At 38.1% G+C, this 23,751-nt stretch overlaps 2 protein-coding genes and 1 pseudogene across 2 annotated transcripts; all 3 read left to right on the plus strand.

The window, feature by feature from the left end:
• Nucleotides 1-854: 854 nt before the first annotated feature.
• Nucleotides 855-1,977, plus strand: LOC145482358 (uncharacterized; annotated as a pseudogene).
• Nucleotides 1,978-4,099: 2,122 nt separating this feature from the next.
• Nucleotides 4,100-5,332, plus strand: LOC145480425 (uncharacterized). The gene has a single exon (XM_081458697.1). The coding sequence runs from the start codon at nt 4,175-4,177 to the stop codon at nt 5,111-5,113; it is 939 nt and encodes a 312-aa protein (XP_081314823.1). The 5' UTR covers nt 4,100-4,174; the 3' UTR covers nt 5,114-5,332.
• Nucleotides 5,333-15,025: 9,693 nt separating this feature from the next.
• LOC145480367 (uncharacterized) lies at nt 15,026-16,423 on the plus strand. The gene has a single exon (XM_081458654.1). The coding sequence runs from the start codon at nt 15,389-15,391 to the stop codon at nt 16,328-16,330; it is 942 nt and encodes a 313-aa protein (XP_081314780.1). The 5' UTR covers nt 15,026-15,388; the 3' UTR covers nt 16,331-16,423.
• The last annotated feature ends 7,328 nt before the right edge of the window (nt 16,424-23,751 follow it).

Consider the following 23,751-nt stretch of genomic DNA (forward strand, 5'->3'; position numbering starts at 1 on the left):
GTTGTACATTTTCTCAAGTAGAGTCTGAATCGATATTTTTTATCCGCTTAGACCACTCGCAGGGCCGTTTAATCGAATACTCTTTATAATTTTGTAATCCAGTTTGACACCTTTGCGAAAATTATAACATAATTCATGATTAAAATTCTTCTCCCAAAGTGTTTTGTAATATTTCTTATGTGTCTATAGTTTTTTTCTTCAGCCTTGTTAAATATCTAGTTCTTAACAGTTCAATTGGCATGCTGAGCCCTGCCTTGCACTAAAGACACAAAGTAGTGATAAATAGAATTTTTAAAACATTAAATATATAACATTTTTTAAAATTGCCCATTACATATCATGTGATTTTAAAATATAAAAATAAAGTGCTTACGGAATGGTCAGGGAAAAGACCAAATTAGAAAACCAGGAAACATTGTTTGAGGAACCATAATTCCTTGAATAAACTGCTAACAGTGCAATTTTCGTTGTCAGCAATTGAATTGTACTCAGAATCTATTATATATCAATTAAAAATAAAAACAAGCATTAAACAACATCCATTTACAGTACTCTAGATACACAATTTTTAAAACCAAGCAATGCTCTGGTTATCGTTTTCATTTGCATCAAACAGAAGAATAGAACTGACTGGGAGAGAGTTAAACTAATATTGTCCTATGCATTTAGCCCCCTTTGAGAGAGATTTAATTAGACCTCTTTTATTCTACAATTTGATTACAAGTTCAAAAAAGCTCATTCATATTGTGCCACAAGGCCGATCTAATGAATAAAATTGGATCCCACAAGCGTATTATGATATTTGTCAAGTTTGTATGATTTTGAAAAAATAAATAGTTTAGTTGGCACAAGGACCAATGCCGTGTGAAAAGTATATCATAAGAGGTCTTTAAGGATTGCAGACGAAGGGATGGGATTAAGGAAATCAAAAAAACATTAAGATAGCATATATATGTTAAAGCCAGAATTCAACGCGGATCATTTGTCGTGAAGCTGTTCGAAATTTAAGATTGAGCAATGTCCTTCAATTCCTCTCTTTTACCAGATAGCTGGTATTCCTCTCTAATTACTTCAAACAGCAGTAAAAGAACTTCTGTTTACTATCAGGCAACACTTACAACCAGCGTTGTCATCTCACTTCTAGCACTGATAGCAGTCGCAGGAAATGCGTTCATATTGGCAACAATTTGGGAGACCCCGCGTCTAAGGACTCCATCTTATGTTCTTCTTGCTGGTTTGGCCTTCACTGATTTCTTCACAGAGCTGCTAAGTCAACCATTTATGTTGTGTACAGAATGCAGAAATTATCAGGAAACCGATTAAGATGTCCTGCATTGCTGGTGTTATCGCACAAATCGCTAGATACTATTTTCCTCCCTAACAGACATCGTTATGGCAGTAACAGCGGTAGAAAGATGGCTGTATATGAGTCGAAGATCTCTTCTTATAGTGCGTCGAGTCGTTATTCTTTATATCACGTTTGCAGTTTTGCTAATTGTGTTCGTCGTTTGTTACTTGTACATCTTGTATAATACCGACGAGACTTCAAGTCCATTTACTGTTATTTTAGTTCTTTCGGCAGCATTTTATTTTAGTATGACTGTATTGGCTTATTACAAAGTTTATCGAATCATACGTCACCATCAGAATCAAGTGCAAACAAATGAAAACGCCATTGACATCGAAAAATACAGAAAGTCTGTGTGCACAATTCTGTATATCCTTTTAGTATTTTTACTGAGTTACGTTCCCTCTGTGTGTTATATTGCTGTAGCGAGTGTTGTGGATCTTTGAAATGAATCATCGAATGCCGCAGTCGATGTTAGTAATGTCATATTATTTTCTTCGTCGTTTTTCAATCCGTTGCTCTACTATTGTAGGATGAAGGAAATAAGGTACAGTACAAAGGCTCTCGTTAGGAAATTGTGCTGCAAAAAACACACAGTCACGGGAATGAAGCATCTAATCAAGAAATAAAAAATAAACACGCCTGCTTCTATCTATAGTTATAGAGACATGAGCGGAAAAAATGCAAATGTTGCAATCTGATTGGCTGAGCTTTCGTATACTATCCGCTTTGTATTTGTTGCGAAACAAATAATTAGAATTAAGTTAGAATTCTACTAAAACACTTGAATCACTCGCATTTGATTCCTAGCAACTGATAGTTTACTGTCAACTATCATTCATAGAAATTTCAATCCCAAAATTGTTACACAGAAATTGCAGTCAGAAATCATAGAAACATAATGTAACAAGTGGAAAGCAGATTTTTCATTAGCCCTGTTAGGAATTTTAATCCAAAAAAGATTTCAGTTCCAAATTGCAATGATTCATTAAGGTGATTGATTTGATCTGTAATGAAACTTAATCATTATACTGAATTAGTCAGTTTTATTTGAAAGCCTCGCTGGGGTTCGGGAAAGGGATCAAGGAAACGTGAGCAGTACGTTATTTCCGGGGCTTAATTACCTTTTTTTCAAATTTAAGTTTGTGCATTGATCAAACATTATCACCTGAACAAATTGATTTCGTTTTTTTTCAGATCCTAAATGCTAGAACTTCTGTCATAATGAAAAACAAAGAAAGCTCTGTAATGTTCTATAGTCCTAACGTTTCACATTCAATTCAAGGCTGGAGTGACTTTTGAAAAGTGTTTTCAACAAAGTGGGCTTCTCTGAACCCTGATTATGTTTTATAGCAAACTAATTTAAAACAAGAACCACTCCCAGAAGCATAGAGCAACAGATTGAAAACCCAGCCATGCCCTCCTCATCGTTTCACCGATTTTAAACAAAAAACAAAAAAATATATATATATTGTTGAATATCCTGAACAGATTGAGAATCCATATCTTATATCCGTTTAGCCCGCCTGCAAAGACTTTTAATTGAATCATCTTTTGTCATTATGCCATTAGATATAAGTAACGATTGAAACTGACCTTTCCCGAAGTTATTTGTAATATTTTTGATGTTGTATCATCGTTTTCTCTGGCCTGGTTAAACATCTAGTTCTTAACAGTTCAATTGGCATACTGAGCCCTGCCTGACACTACCTACACAATCATTTCACCAACAGGTCACAAAAATATGCGTATTAACGGGGTAGCCGGATTAAAGAGGTTCTTTTGAAAAAGAAAATGACTGAAAGCTTGTTTTAGGCCCAGGATAAAGAGGCTGTAATAACGAGGTTGCTGTACCAACGGGGTGGCCGTTAGGAGAGGTCCACGTTTCTAAAACAAGAAAAATTATTTATAAACGGAATAAATTAGGAAATCTGCAATTAACATCAGGAAAACTCTGTTAGAGGAGTCAAAACTCTGACTAAATTGCAATCAGTACAAGTTTATTTTTAGCAATTAGATTTTTCAGGACCTATTGTACATTGCATGTCAAAAACAAAAACAATTAACAAGAAACGTTTACAGTATTCTAGATTCGATTTTTTAAAACCAAGCAATGCTCTTGTTATTACATTTAGCACGCTTTGTAAAAGATTTAATTAAATCCTCTTTCATAGTCCAATTTTATGACACATGCCAAAAGAACCCATTCGTATTATGTCTCAAAGCCGATCAAATAAATGAAATTGAAACCCTTAGAGAGTTTTGTGATATTTGGGAGGTTTATATGATTTTGAGCAATGCAAACATTTCGTTGGCTGAAGGACCAACGCAAAATGAGAAATATACAAACTCGGATTTTAAGGATTGGCGACCAAAGGGTGGGATCAGGAAATCAACAGAGACCACGCTAGCACGTATATCGAAAAGCCAGAATTCATCGCGCATCCTTTGCCGTGAAGCTCTTCAGTCAGCAACGGCCTTCAATTCCTGTCGTTTAGCGGACAGCTGATGTTCCTTTTTAACTTTCGAAAACAACAGGATACGTACCTGAAGATAGCACAGTATATGAAAAACGCCAGATTTCATTGACTGAAGGAGAGTAGGAAAACATATCCTCCTATACATAAGGCCGCTTTGAAAAAGATTTAATTAAATCCTCTTTTATTATTTAATTTGGTGATGAAGAGCAATAAAACCTAACTGTCAAAACAGGAGTGAGGATTGGCCACGAAAGGGTGGGAAATCAGGAGATCAGCAAAGATCACGAAAGCCATAATTTATCGCACAACCTTTGCCGTGAATTTCCTCACGATTTTAGAGCCAGCAATGGCCTTCAATTCCTCTCTTTTCATGGACAACTGGTGCTCCTTTATTACTTCTTCAAACAGCAGTAAAAGAACCTCAGTTTACTATCAGGTAACTCTTACAACCTGTGTTGTCATTTCTCTTCTAGCACCGCTGGCAGTTACGGGAAATGCTTTCATTTTTGCGGCGATTTGGAAGAATCCGTCTCTCAGGACTCCATCTTATGTTCTCCTCGCTGGTTTGGCTTTGACAGACTTTTTCACTGGGCTGCTTAGTCAGCCACTTTATGTTTTGTACAGAATGGGAAAATTACCAAGAAACAGTAAGATGTTTTGCCTTGGTGGTGTTATCACACAAAGCTTTGGATACTATTTTTCTTCTCTAACAGTCGTCGTCATGGCAATGATAGCTGTAGAAAGATGGCTGCATATGAGTCGAAGATCTCTTCTTTCAGTGCGTCGAGTCGTTATTCTTTATATCACGTCTGCAGTTTTGCTAATTGTATTTTTCGCTTGTTACATGTACATCTTGTACTATACCAGCGAGATTTCAAGTCCATTTTTGGTTATTTTCGTTTTTGGGGCAGCATTTTATTTCAGTATAACTGTATTGGCTTACTACAAAGTTTATCGAATCATACGTCACCATCAGAGTCAAGTACAAACTAATGAAAACGCCATTGACATCGAAAAATACAAAAAGTCTGTATTTACAATTCTGTATATCCTTGTAGTATTTTTACTGAGTTGCGTTCCCTCTGTGTGTTGTATTGCTGTAGTGAGTGTTGCGGATCTTGGAAGTGAATTATCGCTTGCTGCAGTCGATGCTTGTACTGTCATAACGTTTTCTTCGTCGTCGGTCAATCCTTTGCTTTACTGTTGGAGGATAAAGGAAATGAGGCATAGTGTAAAGGCCATCGTTAGGAAGTTGTGCTGTAAAAAATACGAAGAGGAGGGATAATAATTCCCAACATTGTAAGAATATGTTATAAAAAGAAGCAATAGCTGAGGAATGGCGAGTCACACGGTCACGAGAATGAACCAGCTGATATAAGCAATAGAAAACTTTTTCCATGTTTCCATCGAGTTAGAGAAACACATGGGGAAAATTCTCTGGTATACTACTGCAAACGCAGCAATCTGATTGGCTTAGCTATCGTATACTATGAGCTTTGCATGTGAAGCCGGCTGGAGACCGTCTGCAAAATTGTTACTTTTCCTCGTTTCTCCGATTTGTCGTAGAAATCATGCAGCGATACTTCCGGAAAATTTAATTTCCCTTGTGCTCTCCTTTAAACTGCTTGTTGTGCAGAAAGAAATAACAAAGTTGTGATTGGTAAAGCTAAACATCATGGACGATTTTGGAGCTGATTCATCCTCAGCGCCTATGAATTAAAATGCTTACGCAGCTTTTCTGTTTCCTTGTTCGTTTGTGAATGATGCCCTGCTTTACTATTTACTTGATTACAGTTTCCTAGGACAGCGAAGAATTATTCGTGATTTGCTATGTGTTTATTCGTTTAAAATCTCAAAATTATCACCGGTAAATATCTTTAGTACGGGCCTGAAGAGGGTTGATTTTAGGGATAAGTATAGCCCCAAATATCACAACGATATTTTAAGCTATTTGTCAGGAAAGATACTCAATATATGTGCACTGATGTAATTAAAACTTCAAGAACATATATAATCAGTATTTGTAAGATGATATTTTCGAAGAGGTCTTATACGTAACAAGTTAGTGAAATTTATCTTAGAAGAAAGCATTGCGGAAGAGGCAGTAGGAAGCTTAAGCAACGACGACGATGACGACGACGTCGAGGAGGACGCTTAGTTAAAAATGAATTTATAGTTTACCAGCGAAATTCACGATTGTCTAGATCTGTTCGGTACGCCAATATCTCTAAAACTGTGCGCAGGCTAAATATTCAATGCAAGCGTTCAATTCCAAATGGAAAAACGCAAAATTAGCCGTCGTCGTCCACGTTCAGTAGACGACGCAGAACTTGGTCATTTCACGTTGTTATTTTGCAGAGGACGGCATTAAACCTTTTGTTTGGCCACGTTCACGTTGCCTTCGTCGTCGTGGTTTGCTTAAGCTCCCTAGTAACTCAGAGAGAAGAAAGAGAAAACAGACATTTAAGTAAGCGAATATTTAAAGAAACTTTCTCGGTTGAACGTTCTGTATTGTTGGATGAACATATCGACAAGGAGTACTTTCGCTCGTTGGGCTAGTTTTTACCAAAACAGCAGTTTAAACAATGGCAGTACTTGTGCAAGAGTTTCCTTGGTAGATCATGCAGCCCAAGTGCATAATCCAAGACTCTACTTCTTCACTGACGGGTTTCTTGCCTTGCAGTTTTTGTGTTAAAAGCATTGTCTTGACGTAGGGTAGATAAAGTTATTAAAGTGATATCTTATCGAAACTCGCGAGAAACTCATTCAGTTCGAAAATATACCACCTTGAATTCCTTGAAGACGTGTACCCTCACTGATCCAGGTAAACTGAACTCCTTGCAAAGTTCATCAAAAGAAATTTACAGGAGAATTCCTGTTTACATAGTGTGATGTAACCATGGCTATTATGACATTACGTTGTCTTAATGAAAAATAGGTACCCAAAGAGTACATGTGTGGGATACCTCATTTGCATTAACGGACACGAGCCGATGACAATAGTGTGGGATACCATAGGTATCCCACACAATAACTTCTTTGTCTTACTACGTAACATTTCAGTTGGCACACTGACCCACTCTAAATAGAAAACCTAAATGAAACGTAAGTTTCAGAGGCATTTCCGCTGCTTACTTCAAATTAATGTTTTTTACGGAAACAAATTTTATTCCAGAGACAATGTTGCAAGATGGTTGGGAATAAAGGAGTTTCATAACAGCTGTAAAATATCTTTCGAAAAGTAAATAAGTCTCATTCATCGTCCTATTTAAATTTTTTCTGAAGTGCTCTAGTATTCTACCTGGGCACTAAAACTTATCGTGATAAAAACATTTTCATTTTTGATGAACGTTTGTGCTCTGAGCTTTAAGACTACATATCAAAAAATCGTGGACACAGCTCAAAATTCAATTTCGCACATACTTTGTCTATTGGTAGGTCTTAGTCCCATACATACGACAGGGATTTTCGTTTATTAAAATTCTCGCTTGTTTGGGAGAAATCAACTTGGAACGGTGTCATATGTCATATTCGTGGTGTTGCCGAGTCAGCTCATCGCAAGTTTTATGTGGCAGTCCCGCTAAAAGCGGTCCACTCGACTTCGGGACCAAAGATAATTTTCCTTCATTTTCTGTCAGTGAAAAGGGTTTGACACATATATTAAAAAGCAATTTATTATTTTCCAATTCCTTATTTTAGCTTTGCTACGAGCCCAAATTGAATTTTGGCCGAACTGAGGTTGCCGACCGTGATCAGAAAGGTAAAATTCACCAATTTTGTGAAGCGAGCTACGTCGCCTAAAATGCAGCTCACGGAATTTCGTTTTCATACAAATTTTAAGGTACATTCATTACTTTGACTGACGAAATATGGAAACTTTTCGAAAAATGATAAGCTTACCAGCGAGGCTGGAAGACACCCTACTCCGAGGCCTTTGATCACCTACTAAAATTTAGCCAAATTTGACGAGGAAAATCTCAAAAGTTGGGTCTAAATGAAGCCTAAAAAGCACATCACAGTAAATTTCATACCTTAATCAACCGTTCTATAAGTTCAAACCGGTGGGTATCTCCTTGGATTGCACGCGAGAACAGATTAAAATCTGCTACAGTCAGTGTGTTTACATAGCCACCGCTCGTGTCAAAGCTCATTTGTATAACCCTAGCACCCGGTGAAAATACATCTTCTTCCGTTCAGGTTCGTTTGTTGACCTTCTGAGTAGTGGCGAAAAGCTTCCTTTAATACTTGTGTACACTCTAGATCCAGTTTTGAGGTGAAGATTGCGTTAAAGTTGATCAATTCGCAATACTTGCGAGACTCCAAAAGTAAATAATGGCGCTGGTCTGCAGAATTAACCGTAGCCGTCGTCATGACCCTTCAATAAATTCTGCAGCAGAGGTAGCACTAGGAGAGGAAGAAAATCGTAAGTTTTCATTTACCGTTTAATGGCAACTGAATCCTGTACTACTGCCAAGACTACTGGGAGCTTGAGGGCTATATGCCCAAATTTGAAAAACAACAACAACGAACACTTGCCGGTTGCATCGCTGGGAAATGAACCTGAATGAACACGACACGCTTGAATGGAACTATGTTTTGCGATGAATGATGGGCTTTACTTCTGTTTTATGCTTGATGCTTGTCTTTTAGTATCTTGCACAGCGCATAAAATAAACTTCGGGATCCGTTTATCCGGCCGTTTATACAATGAAAGCCGCACCGGCTTCGTCAAAATGTCACACAAGTTGTAACGTGAGCAGTTACCCGGGAGGGGGATACTCCCTTTTATGGGCTATATAGGTATCTGAATGTGAGGCCCCAAAGGGTAGGGTTTTTCAGCCGTTTGGGTCATAAATAGGGTATCGATTTTGGCCATTTTTGTTATAAATTGGGTGTGGTTTTAGCACTCTAGTCTTGAATTGGGTATGTTTCTTAGCAGAAGCTACTTTTTCATCATTATCAGGACCTTCAACAAAAGCCCTTCATAACGTATGTTTAGGGCAACTGTGTCAGCCCCAACGGTTACAAATAGGCTATCGAATATTTAGTCAGGTCATAAATAGGGTAGCAAAAACGCAGATGTATAAACGGCCGGATAAACGGATCCCGAAGTTTATTTTATGCGCTGTGCAAGATACTAAAAGACAAGCATCAAGCATAAAACAGAAGTAAAGCCCATCATTCATCGCAAAACATAGTTCCATTCAAGCGTGTCGTGTTCATTCAGGTTCATTTCCCAGCGATGCAACCGGCAAGTGTTCGTTGTTGTTGTTTTTCAAATTTGGGCATATAGCCCTCAAGCTCCCAGTAGTCTTGGCAGTAGTACAGGATTCAGTTGCCATTAAACGGTAAATGAAAACTTACGATTTTCTTCCTCTCCTAGTGCTACCTCTGCTGCAGAATTTATTGAAGGGTCATGACGACGGCTACGGTTAATTCTGCAGACCAGCGCCATTATTTACTTTTGGAGTCTCGCAAGTATTGCGAATTGATCAACTTTAACGCAATCTTCACCTCAAAACTGGATCTAGAGTGTACACAAGTATTAAAGGAAGCTTTTCGCCACTACTCAGAAGGTCAACAAACGAACCTGAACGGAAGAAGATGTATTTTCACCGGGTGCTAGGGTTATACAAATGAGCTTTGACACGAGCGGTGGCTATGTAAACACACTGACTGTAGCAGATTTTAATCTGTTCTCGCGTGCAATCCAAGGAGATACCCACCGGTTTGAACTTATAGAACGGTTGATTAAGGTATGAAATTTACTGTGATGTGCTTTTTAGGCTTCATTTAGACCCAACTTTTGAGATTTTCCTCGTCAAATTTGGCTAAATTTTAGTAGGTGATGAAGGACCTCGGAGTAGGGTGTCTTCCAGCCTCGCTGGTAAGCTTATCATTTTTCGAAAAGTTTCCATATTTCGTCAGTCAAAGTAATAAATGTACCTTAAAATTTGTATGAAAACGAAATTCCGTGAGCTGCATTTTAGGCGACGTAGCACGCTTCACAAAATTGGTGAATTTTACCTTTCTGATCACGGTCGGCAACCTCAGTTCGGCCAAAATTCAATTTGGGCTCATTGCAAAGCAAAAATAAGGAATTGAAAAATAATAAATTGCTTATATATGTGTGTGTGTCAAACCCTTTTCACTGACAAAAAATGAAGGAAAATTATTATTGGTCCCGAAGTCGAGTGGACCGCTTTTAGCGGGACTGCCACTTAAATCTTTTTCACTCCAATTCTATTTGTCTGATGCTTCTGCAATTGACTGACAACAAAACCAACTCATAACCTTCCCTTATCAATAAAATATATATATATTTTTCCAAGTTCACCTACAGCTGTAGCTCTGAAATGGATTCGTTGGTACTTCATACAAAAGTGCCAAAAATGCCGGCGGTACGCAATGAATCCGACTCGGAAATCTCCTGAGACATGTTCAAGGATGACTTCAACTTTCTGGTTTTAAAATTTCCTTGGGATCTTCTGTATTTGCACAACAAGACATTCCTGAAACGAGCCAATTTTCAACTGATCCGCCATTTTGAAATCAACTTAAGTATAAACACTTCAAAGATTGCCGCTCACGCTCACATGTTTGCAGGTAAAAGTTTCTAATGTGAAACTCCTCTGTGTTGTTAAGCGAGGCAAAGAAACGGAATAAGTTGAATATGCATCAGAGCAAAATGTAGACTTAAACCGAAAAGAAACGCGTCAGGAAACGTTTACAAAATCTGCTGTGACTCACCGCTTGACCTCGTCTTGTGATGTACATGTTTAGCCCGTCATGACATCTTTCCTTATCTGTTTCGCGCTAAAATAAAGCTGTGCTTTCCTTTTCTTAAGCGACCTTTGGTGAGTAAGTCGGCCTCATGTTGGTGGTGTTTCCTATCAGAACTGGTAGACAAAACATCATCTGATACATTGCAACAGTCAAGGACCGTTCAATTTCTATTTGTCCCGCAATTAAATAACACGCATCATCGAAGCCGAGACTCCACTCTGTTTTAATGCTAGGAGAAGTAAGTTGTAAAACGACCGCAAATGTTAATTGCGTACAAAAAAATGAACGCAGATGTTCTTTCTTAAACATAATGAGATTCTAAAGTTGAATGTTACAGCCTCAAAAATCTGCTTTTTGCTTGACTTACTCCCGTATAGTGTGATCGTCCGGGTGAGTGTAGTTCTCAAAAGAACTGTTGTTGGTGACTGACGTTTCGACAACCTGAGCGGAAGTCATCTTCAGAGTCAAGTGAATAGTATTTGTCAGTCGATGATGTTATAAGTCTGGTCCGTTGAACGTGATTGGTCAGTATAGCCACGATGGTATTGGCTGAAAGACTCGTGTAAAGTTTGTCGTCAGTCATTGGTGGGTTTCGATCCGTCTATTGTTAGTCAAATAGGTCGGTTTTTGGTCCGTGTATTGTTAAGTCGGTCTGTTAGAAGTCCGTTTGTCGGTTTCGTTTCCGTCATGGATAAGTCGTTTGTAAGGCGCCGGTAGTTGTTCACATCTGTTAAGAGGCGTTTGTTCTAGGTTGGTGTACCAACTTTCCAGAGTCAGTCGTTGAAAATAGTTTGTACTGTAGGTTAAGCACTGAGCAGAGTCCCAGTCAATGTTGTGGTTTGTCAGTTGATGATGTACAGCAATGTGATTGTTGGCATCACCATTTCTCGTGGCTCGTTTGTGTTCAGTCAGTCTCGTGTTAAGGTTTCTGCCAGTCTCACCAATGTAGGAAGCCTGGCAGTCGGAGCATTTGATCTTGTAAACTGCTCCCTGTCTGTCGTTAGGTTCGTCTCTGTCTTTCACGTTGGTGAGTAAGTGTCGTAACGTAGTTGTAGGTTTGTGGGCTACACGAATGTTGTAGGGCTGTAGGATCCGTGAGATGGTCTCAGAAGTGCCCTTAATGTAAGGTATAGTCACTGTAGTAACAGGTGTAGGGTTCCTGTTCGTAGCGTCAGCTTCAGTAGGTCGGTAAATGTTTCGTCTAATAAAGTCAGCGTTGTAGTTGTTTTTGTGAAAAACACGTTCAAGGTCGGTATCTGTTTTCGTCACGCAAGCTGTCCGGTGTGTCACAAACTAGTTGGGCTCGTCTCGTCAAAGTCTTTATAGTTGTGGCTTTGTGTGAAGTCGGATTGTAGGATGATTCGTCAAGTAATCTGTCGGTATGCGTCGGTTTTCTGTACACTGTCGTTCGTAGTTCGTTGTTGTCGCGGCTTACCAAACAGTCTAGAAAAGTAAGTTTTCCATTTTCTTCGATCTCTTTAGTAAACTGGATGTCGGCGTTCTGTTCGTTTAGGTGGTCGTGAAAATCGTCAATTTCGTCTTTGTGAACGGCGGTAAAGGTGTCGTCAACGTAGCGTAACCAAAGCGGTATCGTTTGTCGGCAAGTTGCAAGGGCGCGTCCCTCCACGTGTTGCATCACAATTTCTGCGACAACAACAGAAACAGGCGACCCCATGGCTGTTCCTTGCAACTGTTTGTAGTGTTTACCGTTGTACTGAAAGTAAGTCGATGTAAGGCAAAGGTTCAGTAAGTCCATGATGTCTTCTGTCGGTAACGGTAGTTTAACAGTAGATTGTTGTTTAACAAAATGCCTTTAACATCGGTCTGAACTGGGAAACTAATTACAGGTCAGATTTAAAACAGAGTAATGATTTAAGGGTCAGGTTTTAAATAGGGTATGGGATTTTGGTCAGGTCATAAATAGGGTAGGGAAAATCGCAGAGTTTAGTAAAGGTTTTGGGAAGTGGGCCGCACACCCCCACCCACTTGTTCTGGGGATACCCCCTACCCCCAGGCTCCCCAGGAACACTACATAGTCTTATCAACTTCCAAGCGTTCACGGTGCAGGAAACATATAATGATATCCAGAATGTTTGTTGGTGTTTGGAAATAGGCACTCCTTGCTGATTAACTTAACAGTCAAAAACGTTCATAGTGCATAGCTGAAAGGAAAGATCAGTGTTCACTCGCACAGGAACACTGTAGAGCCTGTGAGTGGGTGTAGGTGGAGTCATTCCAGAGGAAGAAGCTGCACCACAAGCGACTGATTTGAATTTTCAATTTACTCCGTGAAAATGAAAAAAAAAAAAGTAAAACATGAGCCTTTTAATGCTGTCAACGCGTTCGACATTACGTTTATTTCTAGGCTAACTTCTCTTTGCGATTCATTTTTTACCTTTCCTTTTGTGCTGACACTTTTCAATTCTCACGAATGAATTGTTAAACACATTGCTGAGTGCTTCTCAACAGGCAAACGCAAACGGAGACTAGAGTTTCCGCTCTTGCTGATCAAATCACTGACTGCCAAGAGCTCATATCGACACTTACCCGTAAGTGGACTTATATGAGAACGTATTTGAGCGAGAAAGGAAGGATAAAGAAATGGTGTTAATGCGAGAGAGAAAAGAAGGGAGAGCGCTTAATCTACCGACTTACTTGCAAGCGGGGCTGCCAAACTTTCCTGGAAATGTTGATGATCAAACGAGGCTTGCGTTACCTGTGCCAGCCCCTCATTTGCAAGTAGTCTACACAATAGTAGACTGTATTACAGCAAGAAAACTTTAAGCGAAAGCGGGGAACTTCATCGCAGAGGGGTACTCACAAGAGATACCCCTGAGAATCCTGATACGACGGATTTTTTCTGCGAGAGCTGATTTAGCGTTCATACGTGTGTGAGATATTTTGCATTTTAATATTACCAGTCTGTCAACAATTATGCTTAAGACTTCCTCGATCTTAGCATAGTTTCGTCATGTCATATAGCCGACCCGCAGAGGAAATTGGAAAGCAGAAGAGTAATATTAAATAGAGTAATTACGCAATAATAAGAGATAGTTTTCTGAAAACGTTCGCAAAGGAAATTGAAAGGTTATATATTTACGCTTCACAGTGTCACGAAAACGGATCAGACAAAAATACTGTTACTAGAGTAGTAATCTAGTATATGAGTTCTATCAGATAAACGTTGCAGACATAACTAAATTAATAAAACTTGGATATATTCCGTTTTTTAAATATAAATAAGGGTTAAATCAGCGAAATTCCACCTGCTATAGTAATACTGGTCTTTGGAGAAGCTTGCCGACAATCTGCCGAAGGATACATTGTATTTACACAGGTTATTTCACACACTGCAATCAATCAATCAATCAATCAATCAATCAATCAATCAATCAATCAATCAATCAATCAATCAATCAATCAATCAATATTTTTTTGTACTCACTCTTGCTAAAAAATTACAATGTTCAATGAAAGTATTAAAAGTAAAAATTAGAGTACTAGCTGCCTGGAATAATCATAGGGGGTAGCAGAGCCAGGCAGCCAGTTAACATCAGCATTAAAGAGAAATAAAATACAGGTCAGCAAGAAAACTGAGGCACAAATGCACACACAAGAAGAAAAAAAGAAGAGGAAAAACGCTATTTTTACGCTATGAAGGAAATCTAAAATAGTTAAATCTATATATGAATACAAAAGATTAATATGAAAAGAGCACACACTATTGTTTGTTTGATCAGAGTTTGTCGTGGAGAGCAGTTTTCGCAATTGTATATTCTGAAACTGCATTAAAACCAACGACTGAACTGCGCAGAAAGGAGATTTGCAACCAAAACCGAAGATATCAACAAAACGCAACTTCATGCTACAGCAGCCACTAAATATCTTGTATAAACAAATTGATAGTTCTCATGTAAACAAGCAGAAATCTACTTAAGTTTTACCTCCAATTTAATTAATTTTCTAGATAAGACAGAAACCAAGTCTCATCTTAATTTAGCTTATCATCATGATTTTAATTTCTGATGTACTTTTTGACATGCGATCAATTATTTCTTGATGGTCCGCTTAGTTGTAACTGTAGCAAATCTCGAAAATAAGCAAAATTCAAACAAGGGTTACCGCAAAACTAAAAAGTGTCCCAAAATCGATTCTTTGGCTGTGTCCGAGATTTTGATGATCATATCTGATATTTACTGACACTGACTGTTAAAACCAAGGAAGCAACTTAACCTAGAGTGTCCAAAATTAATTAATTTCTGTTTGCTAAAACGCTGTCTTTGTTGCACAGTTTGAAACCAGCAGCTGTCTCTCGATTCTACTGATCTGAACCGAAAAGAAAAGAATTGCCAAATGTTCCTGTGGAAGAAAATAAAAAATGTATATATTTGTTTCCCTAAATTGAGTTAAGTACACCTTAGAACCATACCCCTGCAAATGGATGCGAACTAATTAAACGAAAACAATGAAACAAACAGTACGGTCGACTTATGAATAAAACCCCAAAAGGTGCTTGACGTTGTTTGTTTTGTTTTGTTTGTGTGAATTGGCTCAATTTGCAACAGCAAACATGTTACTTGTCATACCCAACCACGCCAAATGCAGTCTTAAATGTGCGAACTGAGAATCACACGATAGCCCGTTTTCAAGCAATGGCCGCGAATGAGTGAGAATAAGAGAAATACGCAACAACGATCCCGAAGTCACTGTTGGAAAAGAGAAACTTCATTGCCCAACATTCGCCGCGAAACGGTTTGAGAGGTCAAAGCAAGCAATGGCCTTCAATTCTTCGCGATTACCAGACAGTTGGTGTTCCTTTTTAGGCATTTTTAACGCCAGTGAAAGCACCTCAGTATACTATCGGGTAACCCTGACAACCTGTATTATGTCCTCACTTCTGGCACCGATGATAGTGGTAGCAAATGCTCTCATTTTGGCAGCAATTTGGAAGACCCCGTCTCTCAGGACTCCATCTTATGTTCTTCTTGCTGGTGTTGCTTTCACGGACTTTTGCACTGGGATACTAACTCAACCATTTTTTGCTATGTACCAATGGGCGGATGTAACAGGAAACATTACGATGTTCTGCATTGCTGGTGTTATGCTACAATACGTGGGATACTGTCTTTCCTCCCTAACAGTCATCGTCATCACAATAATGGCTGTAGAAAGATGGCTGCATATGAGCCGAAGATCTCTTCTTACAGTGCGTCGAGTCGTTATTATTTATATCATGTCTGCAGTTTTGCTTATTGTGTTGAATGCTTGGAGCATGTACAACTGGTATTATACAAACGAAAGTTTCAGTGCACTTACTGTTATCCTCTTGTTGGGGGCAGCACTTTGTTTTTTTATCACTGGCTTCTCTTATTTCAAAGTTTTTCGAATCATACGTCACCATCAAAGTCAAATACATGCAAATCGAAACGCCATTGACATCAACAAATACGAAAAGTCTGTTTTCACAATTTTTTATCTTCTTGCAATACTTTTACTGAGTTACGTTCCCTACGTGTGCAATCTTGCAGTGATTTATATTATGGGCGATTTAAACCCTAAATTAGCGAGGGCCTCCATGAATGCTTGCGCGGTAATTGTTTTTTCTTCCTCGCTTGTGAATCCCTTGCTTTACTATTGGAGGATGAAGGAAATCAGAGATAAGGTAAGAAGAATCGTGAGAAACTTCTGTTGTGAAGAAACCGAAGAGGAATCATAATACAGTAAATGGTTTGAACCCAGGAGTATCAGTAGTTCGTATAGTGTGATCGTCTGGGTGAGTGTAGTTCTCAAAAGAACTGTTGTTGGTGACTGACGTTTCGACAACCTGAGCGGAAGTCATCTTCAGAGTCAAGTGAATAGTGTATACGAACTAGGAATCATAATGATATCATTAGTAGAGCGGTTTTCAATTGAGTGTCGAAAGTAAATAGACAATTACTTTGGTTTTAATTTTACTACGGTTTGAAATTGGCTGAGTAGTCTAATTGGTAAGTAACTGGCTTGGTTTTGGTTTTACGACACTCAATTGAAAACCGCTCCATAACTCTTGCGTGATGCTTACATACAGTAGCTGAACTGAGTTGAGCATTTTTTTGTCAAAAATATCAGTACGCGAGACATACAATCATGGGAATTAGTAACTGATCACTATGCGAAAAAAAAAAACTATTAGAAACCTTGAAATAAACTTGTAATCTAATCACACAATCAAGATATAAAATAAATAAAATTAATTAATTAATTAATTAATTAAATAATTCGTATAGTTGCAATATTAGGAATTTCCTTTTGATATTTGTTGAAAAGTATTCCTACATGACTGGTATTAAATCTATCATTCTGGTTTTGCATTGAATCATTTATAGCTGAGAAATTCGCAGTTATGTGAACGTGCCCATACATTCTCTGTTATAGCATTCCCGTACATGCTCTGTAATTTAACAAATATTCTTTCTAGCTTGAGTATCAGAGTTATAAATATGAAATTTAGCTGACATGATCCCTGCATAATTGACTTTAAAACTCTTCATTTTGTTCTGGGATTGAATTATTCATAGCTGAGTAATTCGCAAGTATGTAAATGTTGTCAGAGTGTAAATAATTGCATCATGTTTTCGTGCCACACTACGATAGCTCCGTTGGTAGGACGCAGGATTGCAATAATTGTTTGCCGTCCTGGTACAAAGGACTTTTCCTTTTTTCTTTTTTCCTTTATTTCTTCAGAGGATGAACAGCGGTTGGGTACATCGTTTCTAAAACTCTACCGTAGTTTTCTTGCAATTCCCTCAGCGCTAGGACGCTATGTAAAGAATAATCGTTTGGAAACTTATATCTCACAAAACCTGAGAACTAACGTGGATTGTTAGTGATTACACCATCAAATGGTGCATCATTAAACCAGTGATCCCATACAAGGAAATCCCTCTCGCTTAAATTTGTGTTTGTCTAGCGCAGTATCCTAATTACTGAAAAGTCTAATCTTCTTATCAGGAAATCAAAGTATAACTATTTAGAAAAGAGAAACTTACTCTATGCAGCCAGTCGGAAGGGGAATCGCTCCAGCCGCCCAGTTTTATGAATTTATGAAACCTGCCGACTGTTACGAAAAATTGTCTAGGTTTAGTTCCAGAACAATCTAGAACCGGAAGTCATTCAGCCGTGACCAATTTGTATAAGAACATTCCAGAATATTCTAATCCTTATGTAATTACTCAGATTAGAAAATGTGCCAAACTACTTAATTTAGTTCCAAATAGAAGTTTCTAGAACTTTAAGCCTCATTTATATTAGAGCGAGAAGTTCTGCTGTAAGAGAGATTGATTCAAATTTGAAGAAGCTTAGTGCTGTAAATTGGTGAAGTTATCTTACGGAAATAAATTGGTTTGTTGCTGTTAACGGCGATCCTGAGTTCTGTCTGGAAACAACGCTGCTCTACAACGATACTCGTAACACCGACCATCCTCTAAACTACACGGTCTGATGATGGCCTCATGTGTGATCGTTCTTTCTTAGAAGCTTGTTTGTAAAAGCGACATGAATGCAATCTTAGTTCTGCTAGGGAAGGATATCTGCGATAAGCCCGATGTTTGCCAAAATCAAATAGTCAGTCAAATTTTGACATGTTCAGGTGATGCTGTTTAATTAAAATCTCGGTGGAAATCTGGTCTGCTGAATAATTATAAGTGTATTATCAAGAAAGAATGTTACGAATAAATAAAGAAATCCAGTCAGGGACTACTTAACAATCAGAACGTTTCTTTAGGTACGGAAAAAGAGAAAGCAAGTCAGAAGATTGTGATTCGATTTATATTTACTGATAAGAATTTTGTACTTAAGCAAAACAAAGCAATTGAGCCTAGTTCAGTATTGGAGTCAAAAGGTTCAATACTTTAAAGACTGACTTTCATTATATTTTCTAATCTTGTGGACTGAATAACGCCGTAAAGTGAGGATACATGCAACAAAGGTGTTTTTAAGCTATATTCCCTTCCCCCAATCCAAGAGGAAAATAGAAATCAATAAAAACAAAACATAAAAAATACCGCGACTACCTTCTTTTTGCGGTTGCCGGGGTTGATAAGTAAACAAACAAATAACTAAATAAATAAATAAATAAATAAATAAATAAATAAGAGATATGTCGTGTCTTTTGTATGCGTGTCGAGTTAAAAAATTTAAAGAACGCCTGCTAGCACGTGAATTCGAATAATTGACAAGTCAAGTGAATATCAATCGAATAGAATATCAATAGAATCCGACTGATGTAACAAGTTTCGCGTGCACGTGACATTTTTCTTTTGAAAAAGTGCTTTCAACTTTACTGTTCTGAGAGTTAGTATGTAAGTTAGTTCGCGAAGTTCGCGAAGAAAGTTTCGTAAGAAAGTTCAGAGAATTTCGAAGCGAACATAGATTTAGACGTGATGCGTAGAAACGCATATTAAGGCTTAGAAAATTGTACGACGCCGTGAAACTCTGAGGCAAAGGTCAAAATTAAAACGTGGAGTTTTCAAGATAAGTAAGTAGGTTTATTTATCGATATCGAGGGAAAACACTTCACAGTCCTGGACTGAAAAACCGTTGTGGCCCTCACCTAAATTACAATAACAATAATCGGCCGTACAATAAATAAAATATATATTTATAAAATTAATTACAATAATTTAAAAATTCCTAACTATGAATAATTACGATAATTATAAAAGAACCTAACTATCTATGCTATATATGCAATAAGAGATAAATCTGTGGAAGCCCAGTCCTTACTGGCTAACGTATCATGGAGAACAATTATTCTTTTACACTCTAAGATTTCATTTCCTATTAGAAACAACTGAAGGAAAAAAAAAAATTAAAACAAATTCACTAAGAAAAAATACAATAAAAATTTAGGAAAATTTTCGTTCAAGTAAATAACACTCCCCTAAGGTGTTTTATGATGAATATGGTGCCCATTTGAGCCTGGTCTTATTTCTAAAACGAGATCGGTTAGCATTCGTACTGATGCAAGCCGAAAGAAAAATACAGAAGCACGTAAATTTCAGAACTAAGTATCACTCGAAAGCCGGCTTCAGGGAAATGGCCTCAAAGAATATATGAGAATAAGTAAATCGACAAAGATTACCAAAGCATTTATGAAATGCAAAAATTTAACCCGTGCGTTTTTATCCTTTGCCGCTAAAAAGTTTCATAATTCAGACGGATACTTGAGGGACACTGAGTGCGCTTATCACGGGGAAATTAACTCTGAAAAGCCATACTCCGCTTGTGGGGAAGGAAATTGATGACGATTAAGGGTCTGTTTACAAGGAGGGAGGGTTACCCTTGCAAGCGGGTTACCCTAGCACTGACACATTTCCTCTTTTTTTCCTTCGTCGTGTTTACAACGCAGCTAGAGTTACCCGGATAGGCAGGTTACCCTATCTGCGTGCTAGGGTTACCTTGGCAGGCGGGTTAACTTTTTCCCTTGTTAACACTCCAGGTAGGGTTAACCCGCCTACCCGGGTTAACTTTCTAATTGTTTCCAGACCCTTTGAGTGTAACCGCGCATTAAGTTGTCCCGGAATGTAGGGTAACCCTACCTGTGAAATTTGGCTTGTAAACCCGGGCTATCTTTTGCCCTCCAGCTAGGGTTAACCCGCTTGCTAGGGTAACCCTTCCTCCTTGTAAACGGGCCCTAACTGGTACCAAAGGATGTATTTTGTTAGTTAGAGACTTCTGCGGACGCCGGTTAAGAAGGTTGTTCTAACAGCAGTTTAAAATACCAAGTTCGTTTGTAATCGTCCATGAAATCCCGACAATATAAACAACGTAATCTATTACTTTGTACGATATTTCTTGCTTAAAGACGATTTCTTATTAGTAGGTACACCCACGCATGGAAATAAAAGGTGCTTAAATAGCATTTTTAAAGGCCACCAATTCTTAACTAAAAGAAAGAAACGTAAGTGGAAAAAGCACAAAGCACGTAAGACAATTGTATTTTAAACCCATTGCTGGAAGATTAGAGCATTTTCACAACAGCAGTACGTAAAATACAAAAGCAAACAATTGTCAAATACTTGTGAAATGTTCGTGGCTAGTCTGACGCGGCGTTTCGTCTCGGCCAAGAGACTCTTCAGAGACCTTTAACAGTAAAATATCTTGCTAAAAGGTACATTGACAAATCGACTGCATGAACTGCATGACTATACCTCTAACTCGCTAGAAAATCCTTTAAGAGCACTAAAACTGTCACTAAATTTTGGAAGATAAATTTATAGCAGCATATGCAGAGAAAACTTTGCAACTTGCATCTTTTTAGAGCAGTCTTTAATTGAGCGTCGAAAAATCAAAACTAAAGTAATAACTCTGGCCAATCACAAAGGGCACAGACGATCTCTTCAACCAATCAAAACTCGAACCAATTATATACATGCGTAGCCGGGACAAAGCGCGGAAAAAGTGCTATGAGCGAGTCACGATTGGTTTTCTTATTGGATGAGAGGTCGCGCCAGATTTTTAAACCAATCACGAAGCCCAGTAATGTAAAAAAAAAATAAATAAGGCAAATGCGAATTAATTTTGAAACTCAAGGGAAAAGCGCTTTAACATGTTGCCGCTTTCCTGCAAGGATAAAAAATATGTATGTCTTAATGTAAGCTTTTCCTTTGAGCTTTCAAACCACTTAACCACATCTCTATTGCGCAATTTGAAAGAAGACGGATGGTTCTCCTTGCTGCTGATTTGCACCGAAAAAAGAAAAGAATCTTCAAAAGTTGCCATGGTGAAAAAATTTCCCTTAATTGTTGAGAAAAACCATTGGGACCTTTTAAAAGTGGATGTGAAATAATTAGGCGAGCACAATTGAAACATTCTTCGACATTAGTTCGATTTAATGAATAAAACTCCTCCAGGTGCGTGATTTGTTTTTGTGTGTTAATGATTTGATTATATTTCCAACACCAATCAGTTTAGCTGGCATATTCGACTGAGCGAAATGAAAGGTGCACTTTGTCAAAATCGCCTAATGTTTTCTTTGTTAAGAGGCCCATTAACCGATTCATGCGCGCGCTCGCGCGCGTTGCTAAGGAGGTGAAATTTCACTTCCGGTTACTTACGTCAACCTGCGCGCAGAAAGTAAAAACAACTCAATAACTTGCAAATTCGCTTCCATTTTAGATATTAATTCTTTGTGTTTCACAAGATGCAAAATAAAAGAAGAACAAGCAAAGACAAAATCACAGAAGAACAGAAAAACAAGAGCGAAAGAAAGACCAAAACTAACTCTGCGAGGCTTTGTTTGATCTTACCAAAGTGCGTTGGCTTCGAAGTTACCCTATCAGAGCACGCGCTGATAGGGTAACTTCCGATATATATTGGGCGCACTACCAGTTTCTTTAAGTGCTAAAGGAAACGCGGTTTTTCATTAAATCGAGCCTTTTTCGACGAGTTTCCATTGAAGCCAACGTTGGAAACATAGCTAAGCATTCCTTTGTCAAGATCTTGCTTTTTCAGAAGATTACGAGTTTTTCAACATTTTGAAATTCTCAAAATCTGACCTTTTAGAAATAAAACAAAATCTATGCATAGCATAATGAGGATTAAAACTAAAATATTAAATCAATGAAAAAAAATCCCGATAAAGCATTTTGCCTGGGACCCTTTGCATTTTTTCAGTATTAGTCACATGACCAAGGGCGTGGCCTGATGAGGTCATCACTGGTGTTACTTTTTGAGTAGCTACTTTTTTGTCATTTTCGATAAGACCGTCAACAAACGCTGTTCAAAATGCCTTTAACGTCGGTCTCAACTTTCAAACTAATTACAGGTCAGGTTTGAAACGGAGTAATGATTAAAGGGTCAGGTCATAAATAGGGTATCGAATTTTGGTCAGGTAATAAATAGTATAGGTTAGGGAAAATCGCAGAGTTTAGTAAAGGTTTTGGGAAGCGGGCCGCACACCCCCACCCACTTGTTCTGGGAATACCCCTTACCCTTAGGCTCCCCAGGAACACTACATAGTCTTATCAACTTCCAAGCGTTCACGGTGCAGGGAACATATGGTCATATCCTGAATGTTTGTTGGTGTTCGGAAATAGGCACTTCTCGCTAAAATAAGCTCAACTTCGGTTCCACATTTACTAAACTTCAGCAATTTTTGTGGCATACGGATATTCCATGATATTCTTGTTGCAAGATACCGGTGATACACGTGGCAGTACCGGACAACGTTGAATCTTTGATCGTGGATCAGGTCCACATACTCATCCGACCAAACTCGAGAAGGTACCAGCTATGTTTGAAAGGGTTTATTGTTTAATTACGCAATAATAAGAGATAGTTTTCTGAAAACGTTCGCAAAGGAAATTGAAAGATTATATATTTACGCTTCACAGTGTCACGAAAACGGATCAGACAAAAATACTGTTACTAGAGTAATAATCTAGTATACGAATACTTTGAGATAAACGTTGCAGACATAACTGAATTAATAAAACTTGGATATATTCCGCTTTTTTAAATATAAATAAGGGTTAAAGCAGAGAAATTCCACCTGCTATAGTAATAATGGCCTTTGGAGAAGCTTGCCGATAATCTGCCGAAGGATACATTATATTTACACAGGTTGTTGCACACACTGCAATCAATCAATCAATCAATCAATATTTTTTTGTACTCACTCTTGCTAAAAAATTACAATGTTCAATGAAAATATTAAAAGTAAAAATTAGAGTACTAGCTGCCTGGAATAATCATAGCGGTTAGCAGAGCCAGGCAGCCAGTTACCATCAGCATTAAATAGAAACAAAATACAGGTCAGCAAGAAAACTGAAGCACAAATGCACACACAAGAAGGAAAAAAGAAGAGGAAAAACGCTATTTCTACGCTATAAAGGAAGTCTAAAATAGTTAAATTTATATATGAATACAAAAGATTAATATGAAAAGAGCACACACTATTGTTTGTTTGATCAGTGTTTGTCGTGGAGAGCAGTTTTCGCAATTGTATATTCTGAAACGGAATTAAAACCAACGACTGAACTGCGCAGAAAGGAGATTTGCAACCGAAACCGAAGACATGGACAAAACGTAACTTCATGCAACAGTAGCCACTAAATATCTTGTATAAACAAATTGACAGTTCTCGTGTAAACAAGC

The sequence above is a fragment of the Orbicella franksi genome, chromosome 3 (assembly GCF_964199315.1).
Source record: "Orbicella franksi chromosome 3, jaOrbFran1.1, whole genome shotgun sequence".
In the NCBI taxonomy this organism is placed as follows: domain Eukaryota; kingdom Metazoa; phylum Cnidaria; class Anthozoa; order Scleractinia; family Merulinidae; genus Orbicella; species Orbicella franksi.